The sequence below is a fragment of the Ambystoma mexicanum genome, chromosome 9 (genome assembly GCF_040938575.1).
Source record: "Ambystoma mexicanum isolate Mex_15411 chromosome 9, UKY_AmexF1_1, whole genome shotgun sequence".
Classification (NCBI taxonomy): domain Eukaryota; kingdom Metazoa; phylum Chordata; class Amphibia; order Caudata; family Ambystomatidae; genus Ambystoma; species Ambystoma mexicanum.
In genome coordinates, this window is record NC_090931.1 from 194,170,704 (window position 1) to 194,188,810 (window position 18,107).

The 18,107-nt window shown below is 48.2% G+C and overlaps 1 protein-coding gene across 3 annotated transcripts in view; it reads left to right on the forward strand.

Annotated features, from left to right (window-relative positions):
• Positions 1-9,639, forward strand: part of PCSK7 (proprotein convertase subtilisin/kexin type 7) — a 434,758-nt gene extending 425,119 nt beyond the window's left edge. For all 3 annotated transcript variants that reach the window (XM_069614474.1, XM_069614475.1, XM_069614476.1), the window contains one exon: positions 7,987-9,639. In XM_069614474.1, the coding sequence (XP_069470575.1) occupies positions 7,987-8,379 (393 nt within the window). In that variant the 3' untranslated portion in view covers positions 8,380-9,639. The remainder of the gene's footprint in view (positions 1-7,986) is intronic.
• Positions 9,640-18,107: the final 8,468 nt, after the last annotated feature.

The window sequence follows — 18,107 nt, forward strand, 5'->3', positions numbered from 1 at the left end:
GAGAGGTCGTTTGCAGGCAGACAAAATAATGGCAGCGCGTTCCTCTGTGAAATGAGCGCATTTCCCTGTGTGAAGAAGTTATTGCTAAAATGTGAAAGCTTAGTATCCAGCTTTTTATTGACTTAATGGGTACTTTTAGCCCTAATTAGTGGTGGCCCATATAAAAGCATTCAGTGCAATAAAAGGTAGTAGAGAATCCGACGGCACTACACAGGGTGAGTCCTCACCAATCCCGTGATAGGAGCCTGTAAATACTTTGCCTTTTTTATATTACAAGAACAGTTGGGTGCTGTTAAATTATGGGGTTATCCATGGAGGTTGAGTTTTTGATATTTTTTAGACTTCACATCCTTTTTGCAAGTTGCTAATAATAGTTTGAAAGTGCTCACCTGGAACAGATGTAAAATCTTCTTCGAGGGGATTGGGTCCTCCGACGTATTCCATATCTATGACAGGTAATGTCCACAGCTGTGCTGCTTCGGAAAATCTTTGGCGTCTGCGTCCTGCGTCGATGCGCCGTCCCCGAGGACCTCCTCCGACGGCCAATGTCACCCGATGTGATAAGTAGGACGCACGACACACATAGCCTCAGTTCCGTTTTTTCCGCGAACGTGTTCACTTCGTGAATCTCGGTACGCCTCGACTCGTTGGAGTTTGCTGTTTTCTATTCTCGGTTCGTTGAACCTGTTCGGGTTGTTGTGAAGACCTCTTTGTGGCGATGTCTTTCTCATCTTCAACCCCGCGTCCGGGCTTCAAGAACTGCGGGGACTGTGGGTCCAAGATGCCGGTCACGGACTCGCACGACGCCTGCCTCTGGTGCCTCGGGGAGGCCCACGATACGGACGACTGTGTCGACTGCCAGTCGCTCACTGCAAAGGCCTTGCGGGAACGCAAGAAGAAGCTGTCGGTAGGCCGGGTGTCTAAGCCCCGGAAGTCGAGGTCTGCGGGGCTTTCGACGGATGACTCAAGGGGCGACTCTCCGCGTCATCGTCGGAAGTCCGGTGGGTCTCCTTCCAGGAGTCGGTCTCGCCACTCCTCCGCCTCTTCGAGGCATTCCAGGAAGCGCCAGCATAGGTCGCCTTCCCCGTCCTCTTCCGAGGACTCTGCCCGTCGGCGGGTCGCTTATCCCTCCATGCAAGCGACACGGAGGAATGGGCTTCCTTCGGGAAGCAGATGCTAGCGATTCTGGAATCGCAGGGCACCGGTCCGTCCGCGCCTCCGAGTGGGGTTGGTCGGCACCGGTCAAGAGACACCGCTCGTACGCCTTCGGGCTCGAGTGGTCGGCACGGCTCGCGGGAGAGGTCCCGCTCGAACAAGGGTAGCCGTTCTCGCCATGCCCGTACCAGGTCCCGGTCCTTGACGCGCTTGAGACCGTGTGATCCAGTGCCGTCTTCGAAGAAGACGTCGACACCTGTGGCGCAGAGGTCGTCGACGATTTCTCTCGAGGCTCCGCCTCCGAGGGGGTCGTCAACGCCTAGGTTGTCGAGAGACACGCTCGGAGCTCCGGCTTTGAGGACTGTGTCGACGACGCCTTTTCTGTCGACGCTGACTCGTTCGGCGCCCTCGACCCCTTTTCTGTCGACACCGGCGCCGACTCGTTCGGCGCTCTCGACGCCTTTCGAGGCAGTGGTGTCTGAGGGGCCCCGTGGCACGGGGTTTGCCCCTAGAAAGGCTATGGATAAGGTCCGGCACTGCTTTGGTCCACAGAGGTCTTCCTCTCCCCGCCTGGAGTACATTTCAGAGGGTGATGAAGGCTCTGATGGCGGCCTGGTTCTGGTTACGGTTCCAGATGACCTTATCTCGGGCCATAGCCAGTTTGATGACCTGCGGCAGTCGCTGCATGCTGCCAGTGGATTGGACACCTCTCCGGAGGTGGAATTTTGTAGGCCGGAGCCCGGCTCTCATGCCGATTCTTCATATCGGCGCCTTATGTCTCGGGTTACCGAGTACTTGGGTTGGTCAGCTCCCCCAGGGGAGTTCGTTCAGGATGATCTCACGGACATCCTTGATCTCGGTCCACCCACTGACCCGGTTTTGCCTTTTCATATGGCTCTGCAGAGAAGGGTGGCGGCGGCTTGGACTGCTCCGGAGAGTCTCCCGGCAGTGGGCAAGTCTTTGTCGCGAAAATACCGTCCAGCCAGTAGCGACCCCTGCTACTTGTCTAGGCAACCCACCCCGGAGAGTTTGGTGGTGCAGGCAGCTACGGCCCCGGCAAAGCAGGCGTCTTATCCTACCATCCTTCCGGATAGGGACGACAAATGTTTTGACGGCTGGGCGAAGAAAGTGTTTTCTTTGGGGGGTATGGCGCTTCAGGCGGCCAACTCCATATGTGCCTTGTCTCGTTTCACACACACACTGTGGAACTGTGTTGCATTAGCGGCTGATCATATTCCCGAAGGGGACGAACGGGATGGTTTCCTTGCTATGGTTCAGGATGGCAAGGATGCTATGTGTGAGGCCGTTCAGTCGGGTTTGGACTTGGCGGATTGTGTCAGCCGGTCCATGGCGGCGAGCACCGTGATGCGCAGGTTTGCGTGGTTGCGGAAGTCTGGGTTCGCTCCTGATGTGCAGTCCCGGCTCCTCAACATGCCTTTTGACGGTGAACATCTTTTTGGCAGCAAGGCTGACAAGAGCCTTGAGAGGTTGCAGTCCTCCAAAGCTGCAGCGAAGTCGTTGGGCGCTGCAGTTCGCCAACCTCCGCCTTTTCGTCCTAGGGGACAGCAATGGAGGGGAGGTTCCTTTCGCTATTACTCGTCCTTCAGTAAAGCGAGGGGAGCTAGCAGTCAGAGGCCATCGTAAGAGTGCCAGAGGTGGAAACAAAGGTACTCGAGGTGCCAAGGCCGCTTGGGCAGTTGCCTCTTTGCCCTCAGGCAATGCCGCAGCCGCTACCACTCAGTCATGAGGCCAGGTCCCCTGGTTCGCCGCTTGGGGGAAGGCTGGCGCAGCATCTAGTAGAGTGGCAAGCCATTACTTCGGATGTGTGGGTTCTGGAGATCATAACCCACGGCTACTGTCTTCCTTTTCGGCAGAGGCCTCACGACAATCCACCAAGGAACCTCTTTGAAGTGTCCTGATCCGCTCCTTGCGCAGGAAATTCAAGCCCTGCTGGAGAAAGGCGCCATAGAACTGGTGCCTGTAGCCGAGAGGAACAAGGGATGGTATTCCCCTTATTTTTTGATTTCGAAGAAAGACGGGGGATTGAGACCCATCATGGACTTGCGCGGTTTGAACAAACTCCTCAGGAAGGACAAGTTCAAGATGGTGACTGTTTCTCAAGTCCTCCAGGCCCTTCAACTTCAGGACTGGTTGGTGTCTCTCAACCTCAAGGATGCTTACTTCCATGTGCCGATCCATCCCAAGCACAAGAAGTACCTGAGGTTCGCGGTTGGCGACTCGCACTTTCAGTTTCGGGTCCTGCCGTTCGGATTGACCTCCGCCCCGAGGGTTTTCACCAAGCTCATGGTGGTGGTGGCAGCGCATCTCAGGAAAGGGGGATTCACGTCTACCCCTACCTGGACGATTGGTTGATCAGGGGGTGCTCTCCCGAGCAAGACCTGGATCATCTGTCCGTCACCTGCCACTCCCTTCACAGGCTGGGCTTCTCCCTCAATTTAAAGAAGTCCCATTTGACACCAACGCAGCGGCTCCAGTACATCGGAGCAGTGCTCGACACGTCCCTGGGGCAGTGTTTTCCTCCTCAGGTGAGGGCTCTTCACATTCAGCAGATGGTGCACAAGTTTCAGCTTGCCCAGAATCTCCCAGCGCCCGAATTCTTGAGACTGCTCGGCCTCATGGCATCCTGCATTCTTCTGGAGCCAGAGGCTCGTCTGCGGATGAGATCTTTGCAGTGGGCACTCAAGCTCCAGTGGTCTGTCCTCCGGCAGGCTGTCGGACCCTGTTCAGGTGCCGCCCTCGGTTGCCCGGGACCTTCTGTGGTGGGCCGTCGAGGGCAATCTGATGAAGGGGGCCCCATTTTGGCCGCCCTGGCCGGAGGTGACGATCGTGACGGACGCATCCCTCACGGGATGGGGAGCTCATGCCAACGAGTTGACAGTCAGCGGTCGTTGGTCTCCGTCAGAGTCCAGACTCCATATCAATCTGTTGGAGCTGAGGGCCGTCAGGCTAGCCCTGAAGGCTTTTCTGCCGACTGTGCGCGGAAAGAGTGTCCCGATTCTATTGGACAGCATGGCGGCCATGCACTACCTCAACATAAAGGGGGGGCAGGGTCACTTCCGCTGTGCAGGGAGGCGATGCAGCTCGAGTTCTGGGCCATCCAGCAGGAAGTTTAAATCTCGGCGGTTCATCTGGCCGGAGACGACAACGAGACGGCGGACGCTCTGAGCAGGCAGAGCACGATCTCTCACAAATGGGAGCTGGCTCAGGAGATTCTCCTGGAGATCTTCGCCCTTTGGGGGACCCCTCAAGTGGATCTCTTCGCCTCCAGTGTCAACCGGAAGTGTGAAAGGTTTTGCTCGCGGGAATTTCCTCCAAAAGGAGTCTTAGGAGACGCGTTTGTGGTGGAGTGGTCATTCCCACTGCTGTACGTGTTTCCTCCAGTCCCCGTCATCCCGCAAGTGCTGCGGAGGTTCGGTTCCCGAATGATCCTCATTGCTCCAGCGTGGGCCCGGAGGACATGGTACCCGGACCTTCTAGACTTGTCCATCTGCCCTCCACGTCGTCTTCCCTACCGAGACGATTCCCTCTCATGGGAGGGGGGTCAGGTTCTCCATCGAGAGGTCAGATCCCTCAATCTTCACGCTTGGCTTCTGAAAGGTTGAGGTAGAAGGATTGGGACCTCCCTGAAGACGTGATGGAGGTGTTGCTCTCGGCCAGGTGGCCGGCAACAAAGTCTCTGTACCGTTGCCGTTGGAGAAAGTTCTGCGACTGGTGCAGAGTTGAGAATGTGGATCCTTTTGAATGCGACAATCCCATGGTTCTGTCTTTTTTACTTTCTTTGGCCCACAGGGGCTTGCAAGTGGGGACCATTAAAGGTTACCTGGCGGCGCTGTCCATCTTTAAGCGCTCGTCTGAAGAGTGTTCCTATTTTAAGATTCCTTTGATTTCGCAGTTTTTGAAAGGGCTCACTAATGTGTTCCGTCCGTCACCTTTTCTGGTGCCCGGTTGGGATCTGAACCTTGTTCTTAAGTTTCTTATGGGTGCTCCGTTTGAGCCTTTACATTCTTGCCCTTGGAGGCTGTTGACTCTGAAAACTGTGTTTTTGGTTGCAGTTACTTCCGCTCGCAGAGTGAGTGAGTTACAGGCACTTTCAGTTAAGCCACCCTTCACTGTGTGTCAGAAGGACAGGGTTGTCCTTGGAGTTCGTCCTTCTTTTCTTCCAAAGGTGGTTTCGGACTTTCATTTGAGCCAGAAGGTTATTCTTCCGGCGTTCTATCCTCCTCCACATCTTGGTAAGGAAGAGGAGAGAGGCTCCATAGGCTTGATCCTAGGAGAGCGCTGAGCTTTTATATTTCGCGCATGTCCCGGGTCAGAGTGGACGATCAACTTTTCATTGGTTACGCCGGAAAGCGTTTGGGACAAGCTGTGACGAAACAGACTTTGTCTCGTTGGATTATTTTAGCTATCTCCGAGTGTTACTGCTTGGCGGGTAAGGACCCTCCGGCTGGCTTGCGGGCCCATTCTACCAGAGGAGTGGCTGCGTCTACTGCCCTGCAGAGGGGAGTTCCTATTCGTCACATCTGTGATGCAGCCACCTGGGCTTCAGTACATACTTTTGTACGTCACTATTCCCTTGATTCCATCAGAGGGCAAGATCTGGCCTTTGGCAAGGCAGTTCGCTATTCCGCAATTTGATTGGGCATGCTAAATTTGTATTCTAAATTCTTTCCCACCTCCTTGCTTGGTACTGCTTTGGGAGTCTGTCATAGATATGGAATACGTCGGAGGACCCAATCCCCTCGAAGAACAAGTTACTTTTTATCCTGGTAACGTTCTTTCGATGGGATGGTCTGACAACGATATTCCATATCGCTCCCTCCCTGCCTTCCCCGCTGCAAAATTACTTTTGCGATTGCAGCTTGCGTTCCGCAAGGCCTTGTGTGTCTGACTGGCAGAAAACTGGTGGCACACCTTCTGGGAAAAAACTATAACTGAGGCTATGGGCGACGTGCGTCCTACTTATCACATCGGGTGACGTCGGCTGTCGGAGGAGTTCCTCGGGGACGGCGCATCAACGTCATCGACGCAGGACGCAGACGCCAAAGATTTTCCGAAGCAGCACAGCTGTGGACATACCTGTCATAGATATGCAATAGGTCGTCGGGCCATCCCATCGAAAGAATGTTACCAGGTAAGAAAGTAACTTGTTCTTTTGCGTGCTTAGTTTGAAAAGCTCGGGAGTGGAATGTGTTTTCTAGAGCATCTTATCCACAGCGCAAAAGGAAAACGAGTGTTCCCATGTTTATTTAATTCAAAGGCAAGTCATTCTCAATCCATTATCCATACTCCCGTTTGTGTTCTCCCTCTTGCAAAGTGTATTTCTTTATATCAAGCGGTGAGGGTAGGGCAGAGGTTGCAGGGGCATAGTCAGTTCCCCATTGTTTCCTACAGAAGCCTTGCAGCTCTCCGGATGTGTAACCATTTTCAACTTTAGGTTGAGGACTGAGGGTGCAAGGGGCCCTGTCTTATGGTACGAGGCCTGGGACCTAGATCATGCCTCACTTTCATATTTGCGGGGTAAGACCCAGGTTGAGGTGGAGGATTAGGGTTTGGGTGAGACTCCCCGAGAACACCGCTTGCATGTTTTTGAAGCATGAATAGGGATCAAGGCATTACCCTATAAGGCTTAGATAGGTGTGGACATGTGCACTTTGTTTACAAAGGTTGGTATAAATTGGCAACTGCCAGGCCAAAGCCAGAGACTACGTAAGAATATCTAGGGGTTACAGCAGGTGGGTGGATCTGGCAGACCTCGTCTGTCATTACTTTGTGATCTGAGTGCATTCCGAGGAGGTCCGCGAATGGCCGTGGCTGTCCCCATTCCATCTCTTCTGGTGCCCTGTCTGTAATCGCTCACCGTGTCTTGAAGATGGATATGGTATTTCTGTGAAGGCATTTCATTTGACAGCAGCAAGTCTCGATATGTTTGTGGACCAACTCCAAAAGTAAAATATAATATTTTCTTTTTAGGCATACAGCATGGTAAAGTTGTATCGGTGTGTTTGAATACCATTGTGTACTTATTTTTTCTTGGGGAGAGCATGCTTCATTCAATTTCCATACTTTTCTCTTTCTTGTAGTTGTTGGCTATTTCTTGATTCTTAGTCACCAAGGTGCAATGATTCGCATAATGGTTGATGTCTTGGGTCTCTGGAAGCAAGAGTAACTGTTGTAAAATGTTGTCAATGGTGCGAGCCTGGGTTTTCCAGGGGTGGAGGGAGTAGACTGGCACACATGCTGTTCCTGTACCTTCCATTGGCAGGAGCGCATACTCTAGTGCTCGGTCTCGCCTTAGCCTCTTTTCAGCACTATGCAGTCCCTCTTGTACTCCTTTTCATCTGTTGTTTATCAGAGCCATACCTTTGGTACTGTTGCCCTGAAGCACTCATTGGCACTAGCTCTGCCCTCCTGCCCCACTCTCCCCTATTTCCTTCCTTTGATGTCATTTGTCTTTCCTGATACTTTCAACATGTCTCTCATTGATGGCAACAGTGAATGCCTTGGGGTATGCACTCTTGGTATGTGCTATTCTTGGCTCTAGATATGCCCTTTCACACTTACCTGTTAGTAGGTGCCTCTCACTAGCATCTGTGATTAAACTGTGGGCCACACTTGCGCCCTCTAGGCCCCCAAAAGGACCATCCATGCTGCATAAGTAACCCTCTCCGTACTTATGTTGGTGCCAACTACACTCGCCAATGCTCACTTTATTTCAATTTACCACTGTTCTGTGATAGCCAACCTCACCCATTAATTCCCGAAGGTAGGGATTTCCTGCTTGTACTGACTTTTGACTTTCTCTCGTTTCAGACGCTGCTGCTGCTTGGCTGCTTCACTGTATTCTGGTCCATATACTACATGCTGGAGGTGTACTTGACCAGGAAGAATCTGGACATTGACTTGACTTGCCGACGCTCTGGCTGTGGATGGGCTCAGAGCCGAGGGGATTACCGCTTGGCAAGCTCCGGGGTGGATCTGGAGTCTGGCATCGACATGGATGTCCTCCCCTTATGCACTGACAAAGAGAGCCTGCATGAAGAAACCCCCGAGCAGGAACCCTTGCCCACTGACTCTGTAGCCTCCAACAACCAAGACCCCTATACGAACAGCAGAGCGGGATACTTGCAGGAGATGGTGACTCATGTACAGTCCCCAATTCCCGAATCCCTATCGACTGCACAGATCAATTCCCGCGAGTGCTAGGGGGAACTGCTCTGCTACGAGGGATGCTATAATTCTACTGGACGCTATCTGTCCCACAAATCACAGGAACCGTAATTAGACTGAAGGCCGGGGGCCTCCTCTGCTCACAGAATGCTGCTTACATTTTTCTTAAAATTCGTATCATGGTTTGAAAGGATGCCAGTTGGAGTGTGATTCTGTGCACACATATGCCAGAGACCCATGGGCAACTTGGAGGGGCAGGCATTTTGTTTTGGAAGCTCCCACATCCCTCAGTGGTAGAACATCGGTCAAACCAGGGCCTGGGAAACACCAAGGGCCAGATCACTGGAGCGGTACCATGGCATTGGGATACCAGGGCAGCCATCCTTTTAGCATTCTCATGTCCTGTTAGATGGAGGATAGGCGCCATGGCCCGGTGCTTGCACCAGGTTTCACACAGCCCTGAAATGACACCTGGGCCATTATGCTGCACGTGTGAAGTGGCCAGTTTGCACATGGTTGTTTCAATGTGACCTCTGGTGTATCTTGCTAGGGGGGCATAGTCATCTTTTCCTATGGACTGGCACCAAGGTTCTGCCGAGAATCACCAAATAAAAGGCATGGGCGTTGCCAGGAGGACTGAATAACATCATTTAGACCGTGTCGATGGTCCCCTAGTATGCCTCCTGAAGAACCATGCATTCCTCCCTAACCATCTCCAAGTGTTCCCCATCTCGGCAGGAGAGGGAAATACCTGTGCCCAGGCGGAGTAGCATTACCATGTCCGAGGTGTGGGAATCAGAGTGGTGTTTGCTGGAGGTAGTAAAGGGAATTTTATCATGTACAGAAGCGCAAAGCACTGCGTGGCTGTATGTATGCAAAAGGCTTTATTATTGCAAACCGCAAGTATTTTGCTCAAGCGAAGTATGGGTAGGGTGGCAGGCAGTGCCACTTGCATCATTCTACTTTCACGTCCTTCTTGATGCATAGATGGCAGAAGCCCCCAGTGACCATAGAAAGGACTGGACGCGCCAGACCCCGCTTCCCCCAAGCCGAGAGGGCAGACCGTTTGAGCTGAAACTGTGCTTGCAAGGTTTGAAGAGGGCAGGGATGGGTGAAGGGATCGGGTTTTGGGCATCCACTGCTTGTGGACTGTGGAACTCCAATCGGAGAAGTGGGTGCAGCTCCCCTCTGATATTCAGGGGTGGGAGAGACGTATTCCACCTTCCCAGAAAATGTGTGCATACAAGAAAAGTGTTTTGATGTGTGATCATATAAATAAATTTGCCAAAAACGTTGCGTGGGCTGCATTGGGAATCCTTTTCAAAGCTTACTTTCTACTTCCTATGTACACTATCCTCATTACATCACTTCTCTGTTTGTCCTCAGCCCTCTATCCATGCTGTCATCCGATCTTCTCCTCTCTTACACTATTTGCTATTGCGCAGCCCAACCCTCTTTTTAGAATCTCTGAATGAACTTGAGGATGTAGGTGGTCACACAAGTGTTGACAAACTTCTCTTGCAGTTGGCAGAACTCATTGGATGCACCTATGCAACAGCCAGATGCAATGATGGCGAATGATGCTGTTCTTCTAGCCAGCTATTACCCCACTCACCTTGTGCCTTCTCTGGGTTTTTCATCCGTGTTCCTCTTAAGTTATATAATACGTGGCATTCCTACATATGGCAAGAAATGAAATAAAAGGACATCACAACTCCTCTGTAATAAGTTATTGCGCTTCAGTTGTAACGTCACAATGCCTGCTGATTGTGCCAGCAGAGAGCAGGATTTCAGCTGTCATTGCAGCACATAAAGCCTTGCTTGTAAAATAGTTTTCTGTGATACTTTTACAGTCATTAATTCACAGGGAACTATTTATGGCGGAATGTTTAATTTGTGCACTGATGGAGTTCAACACTTGAGAGCAAGAGTCTGTATGTCATTACTTACTTTTCTAAAAATTGAATTGGCTGCAATTAATCAACCTTTCAAAGCACAAAAGTACTTTTTTCGAGGCGTTTTATTAAACTGTTCACACACTTTTTCTGTAACACGTTAGAAGGTGCACATTAGTTTTTTAAATCCAAAGAGATTCTACACTGATTATATTGATCAGCCAGTTGAACATCTGTTAAGTTAGATACAGTTTATTTTCTAGTGCTCATGGGGTGTTTTCCAGGCTGGACATGTTTTTTACTAGTGGGAATGTGTCGGAAAGTATTGTCTCGTGTGATATGGGTAATATTTTATTGAGTGATCATGCCCCGGGTTGTGATACAAGTGAGACTTAAATTTAGGTGTGTGAGGACTTTCTCATGGAAGTTGAACAGCTCAATCTTATTGGATGATGAAATATTGGAAAAGATTGTTTCGGAAGCAAACTATTTTGTGGTGGAGAACCGCTCAGAGGAAGTCAGTGTGGCGAACACGTGGGAAGCAGTTAAATGTATGCGAGGTGTTTGTTTGGGGCTGTCTAGTGGTAAATGGAAGAGGGAGGTGAGAAAAAGACAGGATGTCGACCTACGTATTGGGGAGCTTTCTCGGGATTTGATGCTTGATCCTACTGACTCAGTAAAATTGACATCTTTGAAAAAGCTTAAAAAGGAAATGGAAGACTTTTTGTCACTGAGGGCTAAACGTGGCTTGTTCTATTCTAAGTGTACTTATTTCGAAAAGGGTGAACGTTGTGACAGATGGCTGGCATACCGGTTGAAGAAAAGAATTTGAGTCAGCAATTGCTTCTATGGTTGACAAGGAGGGTAGAATCACTTTTGACCCCCATAAAATTAACACACTTTTTAGAGACTTCTATGAGAATCTGTATAGCAATGAGGCAGGTATTACTGGTAGGGGTGCAGACTTTTTTGGTAATTTGAATTTGCCCAGGATTCAGGATGTTGAGCGTGATCTTCTTGGAGATATGATAACGGTAGATGAGATCAAAAGTGCTTTTTCTGGGCTGAATGTGGGTAAATCCCCGGGCCCAGATGGCCTCCCATGTGAGTTTTATCGGATCCTCCCGAACTCGGCCTTAGAGCTATTGAGAGATATGTTTGTTTCTAGCAAACTGGTCGGGACGCTGCCTAAAAGTACTAACCATGCATCTATTTCGGTGTTTTTGAAAAAGGGTAAGGACAGTCTCCATCCGGCTAGTTATCGCCCAATTAGCCTTATCAACACTGATAATAAGATTCTTGCCAAGGTTCTTGCTATGCACCTGGTACAGTTTCTACCTGCTTTAATTGGTGGAGAGCAGTCTGGATTCATGAAAAATCGTCGTACATCAAGTAATATCAGGAAGTTGATTCTAACCATGGAAATGGCGGATAGAATGGACTGTGATGCCGCTGTCTTTTCTCTTGATGCGGAGAAAGCTTTCAACAGGGTCTGTTGGGATTATTTGTTTTCGGTGCTGAGGAGGATGAACTTGGGTGAGGATTTTGTTTCTTGGGTTGCTCTTCGATATGCCAATCCAGCGGCAGCCGTTAAGACTAATGGGGTGGTGTCGGAACCTTTTTGTTTGTACAGAGGGACGCGCCAAGGTTGCCCTTTGTCTGCTTTGTTGTTCATTTTGGCGATTGAGCCTCTAGCAGTTTGCATTAAAAATGAACCGGTTTTACAAGGTGTTAATTGTTGGGGTGTTATGCAAAAGGCTTGGCTTTATGCGGATGATCGCTTGTTGGTGTTGCAGAATTTGGAAGAGTCCCTGCCCTGTCTGATGAGGATCTTGTCTAATTATCACGATTGTTCAGGATACAAGATTAACTGCTTGAAGTTTGAAGTCTTGCCCCTATCCAACAGGTGTGATAAGACTCTGGTTACGGGGCTAGGGTTTTCCTGGTGCGATGTGCGCTTGCGCTATTTGGGCGTGTGGCTGACGTCTCCGGTCTCCCTTATGGTTGATGAAAACATGAGGGTAGTCATTCAGGATTGTAAGATGGATTTGGATAGATGGTCGCTGCTTAATCTTTCGCTGTGGGGGAAAGTCAATGCCCTGAAAATGAATTTGACACCTAGAATTAACTTTGTATCTAGCATGGTTCCGTTGAAAATTAAGAGTGGTTACTGGAGAGATTTGGATCGTCTAATTCAGGAATTTTTGTTGGACCGAAAACCTCCAAGACTTAGGAAGTTGCAGCTTCCAGTCCATTTGGGTGGTTTAGGTGTTCCAAATTTTAGGGCCTACCATTTGGCCTTTTCTGCTCATTCTTTTGTTCCGTTTTTGTCAGGTGTTTTGGATGGCTGGGCGGTGGCGGAATCGAGTGCCTATGGGCCGCTGGGCCAGGAAGCCTTGTTGACCACTAATGCAAAGATTCCTGGTGGCAGTCTGTTGGCAACGTCTTTTTTGCGCTATTCATAGATTGAAGTCATGTCATTGTTGGGTCGTGACGCATTAAAGTGCAGGAGTGCCTCTATCTGGCTGAATCCTAGAATTAGGGATAATTCAAGGACAGTTTTTTGGCCTGAATTGTTTTTGATGGATATTAAACTGGTCTCTGATTTGGGGAATGAAGACCGGTGGTTGACTGCTGCTGAGCTGAGAGAGAGATGGAATTTTGATGGACTATCTGACTCTGCTTATAGACGCCTGAAGAAGGCTGTAGGTGAGGTGGACTGGTCAGACTCTTGGGATGTGAGGGCTTTCCTGACTGAATCAGATGAGAAGGGAGGTGGTTTGGCCAGTAGACTGTACAAGTTAATCGTGTCACATTATCAGAGTAATGACAATTTAAGGAGAGTTTGGAGTGAGAGAATTGGGTCTGAGATTGACATCGATGCCTGGCGGAATATGTGTGGTAATGTCTCTCTGTGTTCGCTGAATCTGAGTGAAAGGTCTCGCCAGATTAAGATTCTGAATCGCGTGTATTGGTGCCCTGAAACGCTGCATATAAGAGGCATGTCTGACAGTGCAGATTGTTGGGGATGTGTTCAGGAAGTTGGGTCGCTGGAACACATGCTGTTGAGCTGTGTGAGGGTGAGAGAATTTTGGAATAAGGTCTGTGATGTGTTTGACAGGATTACTGGTGATAGGTCTGTCTTTGATTTTAGGACGGTGGTCCTTGGTGATTCGGGGATGGAAGATGTCGGCTCTGCACTTAAAAGGTGGACTTTTGGGGCATTCATTGTGGCCAAGAGGCTGATTCTCCGTGGGAGAAAAGGTCTGGTACCTCCGTCCTTTGAGGATTGGATACAAGAGATGCATTGTCTGTCAAGGACGGAAAAGCTGATATATAAACTGAAATGCAAATTGTCATCAGAGAAGATCTGGAACTTGTTTAATGATTTCTATTAGTTTTTGTTTGGTTTTTCGTTGTTATTCTTGCATTCCTTTATATAAGATTTAATGGTTATATTGCTGTATTTATGTACATATTATAAATAAATAAAAATAAAAAAATTAAAAAAGATGAAGCAAGTGGCAGGTATTAAGAGACAGTAGTGTGTGGCTATGCATTCAGAGGTATACAATACCCCCTACCGTACGTAAAACGGGGATTGAAAGTCACCTTTGTATTCTGTAACCTTATAAAGGTACTCGGCCTTTGGCCTCATTCCTCTGTTGCCGGGGTCGTCAATGTGTGGATAACCAGGTATTTTGGACTATGACTCCATGATCCTCCCCCACTGATGATACTGGCTTGGGGTAATGGGAGTTGTAGTCAAAAACATCTGAAGAGCTAAAGGTTGCAGAACCTGGCTCCATTCGGTCCAAGGACTCTGTGACTTGTAATATCCTTAACATATGGTAGGGAGCACTTTATCCAATATATCTTATATGCTGCCACATGTTTCAAGGAACCAGCTGCGTTTAGTTAGATTCCGAGTGCAGAGGTCTGGGCAAAGCCTTGCTTATGCAGTTTCTTTCGGTGCTATTTTGATCTCCTGCTTAGCTAGAAAGCCTACACCTGTGGGTTATGTTAACTGGTAATGGATTCGATGCCAATTAAAATCCTGGAAAGTCATGGTGGGTATGATGGATAAGGGCCATCACTACGCTGATATATCCTGCAGGCACAAGCTAGAAGGCTGTTTGTACCCCGGCTGCAGTGACCAGTGGAGATGCATGTGTGGATGTGTTTACTTTAATGGTCACGATCGGGCGTTGGGAACATACTTGGAATGCACACCGTTTGGAGCGTGGAATGCTGGCAAGGGAGAGATGGAGGACAGGCTCAAGAAATGGCAGAGCTTGAGTGGGGCTGCCAGAGGCAGCAGCAGTGACACAACACGAGTGAAGTGAGGTAGGGTGACTGGGGCAACGGATGGTTCTTGCAGCCAGGTGGGGGCTTAGAATGTAGGCCAAAACTGTGAGTTAGTGACCACATTCCAAACATACTGGTTTCTTCTGGTGCACCTCCATTTTGTTAATTTGGTAATAGCCTGCGGTGACAGGCTGTACCGGCACGTTATACCCTGAGCAAGGCTAGAGCCATTACTGAGGGATAAGGGCAGTTAATTGGTAATACGGTCGATCGCCTTCGGCTTTATTGCCATTGGCACCCTAAGGTACCATCCAGAATGCGAACTGCCACTATTTGGAGGGAAAAACAGGTTGCTGGGAACAGGTGAACACGTTAAATTCACCTCCACCATAAACAAATTTCTTTTTTACAGATGGGGTGGTGCCTGTATTAATGTCAGCTAGGGCTCTGGGCAGTGCCCCTTTACCACTTCCATGGCAGTCCACTGAGCAAGAGTGGGAAATGTTCTAATGTGAGGCTATTTGTTGCTGGGTGAGAGAGAATCCGGGAAAGAGCACTACACAGAGAGAATGTGCTGTGAGGACAGCTTCCTCGGAATGCAGGCTTATATTGGTAGTTAAAGCATGGAGTCCCAGGAGCCTTTTGGTTGCTAAGAAATACATATTTATTTGTCTTGCTGTATATTGCAGTTGAGGCTAGATTTAGGGACTGCTTTGACTTAGTAATTGGGCTGACAAGACGCAGCGGCGCTCCTGCAAAGTTTGTCTTGTCAGGGCACTGCTCTTTGCCCAGGTTCAGGGGCTGGCCCAAGAAACTCACAGATTTGTTCTGAAGCCCCCTTCTTGCACGCATGTGCCACTCACATTTCTGAACGAGCAGACCCACTCCGCATGGGAGACTGATTTCAGAAACACCCAAAGCCTCCCATACTAGGTCTGAAATGTATGACTCTGTTTATTTTTGGACTGCAATTATTGTCATCCATAGCCAGCATGTGCCAGCATATGCAATTGCATGGAATCAATTGGAGTTGTAGTGCAAAACCTCTGGAGAGTTGCAGATTACAGATCCCTTGCTAACATGTGCCTTCTATTTTTCCATTGTTCAAGAAGTTATTGTATGACAAAGCGCCTTATAGACAATCTTTGAATTCACGTGGCGAATAAATTGAGAAATTTTACTTTTTTATAAGAAAAACCTTATTTTTTGGGTGTTTCTATATTCATTTCTTCATGATCCAAAGTTAGTTATTCCTTATTTATAACAATTTAAGAACACCAAATAAAATACAGAATTCATTATATATCCTAAAAAAGGATTTTTTTTTAAACATTCTCAGGATGTTGAAATATCAAGTTCTTCTGTAAACAAGTTCATAGAAAAGGTTAGATGAGACCCTTTATTTTATAAAATAGTACACAAATCTTTCTGAAGATCCACCATAGGGTGGTGAAACACGTGTAGAGGTGTTTATAAGATTCAAGAACAATATAAGTAACTAGCTGTTCTCGGCATAACATATGCCGTTCTAGCATATCTTAAAGATCAATATCGGTCGGTAATTCATACGGTCACTTCTGTCCCTCTGCTTAAATATCAGAATTACCACTGATCACTTCCAGGAAGGGGGGTGCAGGTCCCTGTGACTTATTAATGGTCATTGGAAAGGCTAACCAGATCAGATGGTTAGAGAGGTATGCGCGGCATAAGAACAGCATCTAAGTTCCATTGATCACACAGGCCTCTATGATGTGTCTTTGTAGACGTGTAATTGTCAACCTTGTTCCATTGCAGAGTCCCTGTGATGACATTAGATTGCGTAGTAGCATAATTACAGCACCTTCAGTTTCAGCCTGTGAGGAGGCATTCGTTCTACAAAATTTCACTCTTTAGAGGCAAACATTGAGCCGGTAATTAACTGTTCATTGACACTTGAACCACTGGGCCCTGTGTGAAGAGAAGTGGGGTGGAAAGAAGTAACTTCCGAATGTTTGCAATAGTGGAAGGTGAAGGTGACCGCGTAAAACCGTGCTCATTCTGTTTGTTGACATGGTAGCTGTTGTTGAAGTGGGTGCACTTTGCCATTTGGACGGTACAGGGCAACCTAACGCTGATAAATTGCATCAGCTGGGTACGGAAACATACCTTTGAAGAGTGTAATAAAAAAGTTATGAATAAGGAATAACTGTGGACCATGAAGAAATGAATATATAAACACCCAACAAATAAAGGTTTTTCTTTTAAAAAGGAATATTTCTCGATTTATTGGAAGTCGCCAAGTGAATTTAAAGAGATTGTCTAGAAGGCTCTTTGTCATACAACTACTTATTTCTTGAACAATTTGTGTTATTTTGGGCAGACACAAACGCAGTAGTTATAGACAAGTGACTAGACGACCATAAAATAGGTGAATATTGCCTTGAGACTTGGTGTATGCCTGCACATATTTCAGTATTCTACTTTCGCATAGTTACTTTGCATTCCATACTTGGTTTCCCAGTGGTATCTTGGGCAGGCACCTGATGCCACCACATCACTAAATGCCGGCATATCCACTGTAACCCAAATGCTGTGTTTTCATTCCACGCTCATTAGCAACCCTGGCATGTATTCAGGTTGACTGAGAGGTCAGTGATTGGTGGCAGCAGAAAGCTAGATTTCCTACTTCTCGCCTCAAATTGTCCCACATGCATGCCAACCCATCTATTCTTTTTGAGCTGTGTGTTCCTATTTGGGTGACATCTGTGGCAAGCACATTGAAGGAAATTACTAATTTCACCCACTAGAGCAATAAGTCAGATTGAAGGCCTTGTACATATCCATTAAGGTTGTCCTTCAGCTGTTCCATTGTGGTCCTTTTCAGTCGTTGAGGCCAGGAATATTAAATTGGGCGGCATTACCACTTGTTTGAGGAAAGGCAACCCTGCTTTTCTCGATTATTGCCGCCCTCTTCTATTGAAACTCTCTGCCGAACAATGTAGAGAATCAAGTGTTTTTAGAGAAATTGAAATTGAAGAGCTAGTGGTTCTCCAACTACACACTCAAATTAGGAGAGCATGTGGTTACATTGGCAAGTGGCTTTTAGGTGTAATTGCATGCCAAAAATAACAACCTTGCCTTAATTTAGAATTTGAGAAGATTTTATGGTCCAACAGTGATTTATCCCTACCTGTACAAACCATAGGGGACTGATAGGACATGGAGCTTATACTCGCCTTATTTGACCTGAATTCACAATTCGTGCTACATCTAGTTAGAATGGACAGGGTTTAAACTCTGAATCGCACCATGTCCAATTCGATGCAACCCAAGATGGCCCACAAGGCTTTCAGGAACATGCATTTAACACTTACTGTACCCCCAGGGGTGGTTCTGCCTGAGCAGCACTGTGGCCAATAAAGTGTTCCCTGTGCAGGCGTGCCCAGCCTGGGTTGCTCCCGCTGTGCAGATACAAGCCTCTTATCCACACAAACGCAGACAATAATGGAGAAAAAGGGGCTCCTAAATACACTCGGCCCTTAATTTGGGTGGCAGGCCGTTACCCACAGGGTGGGGCCAGCA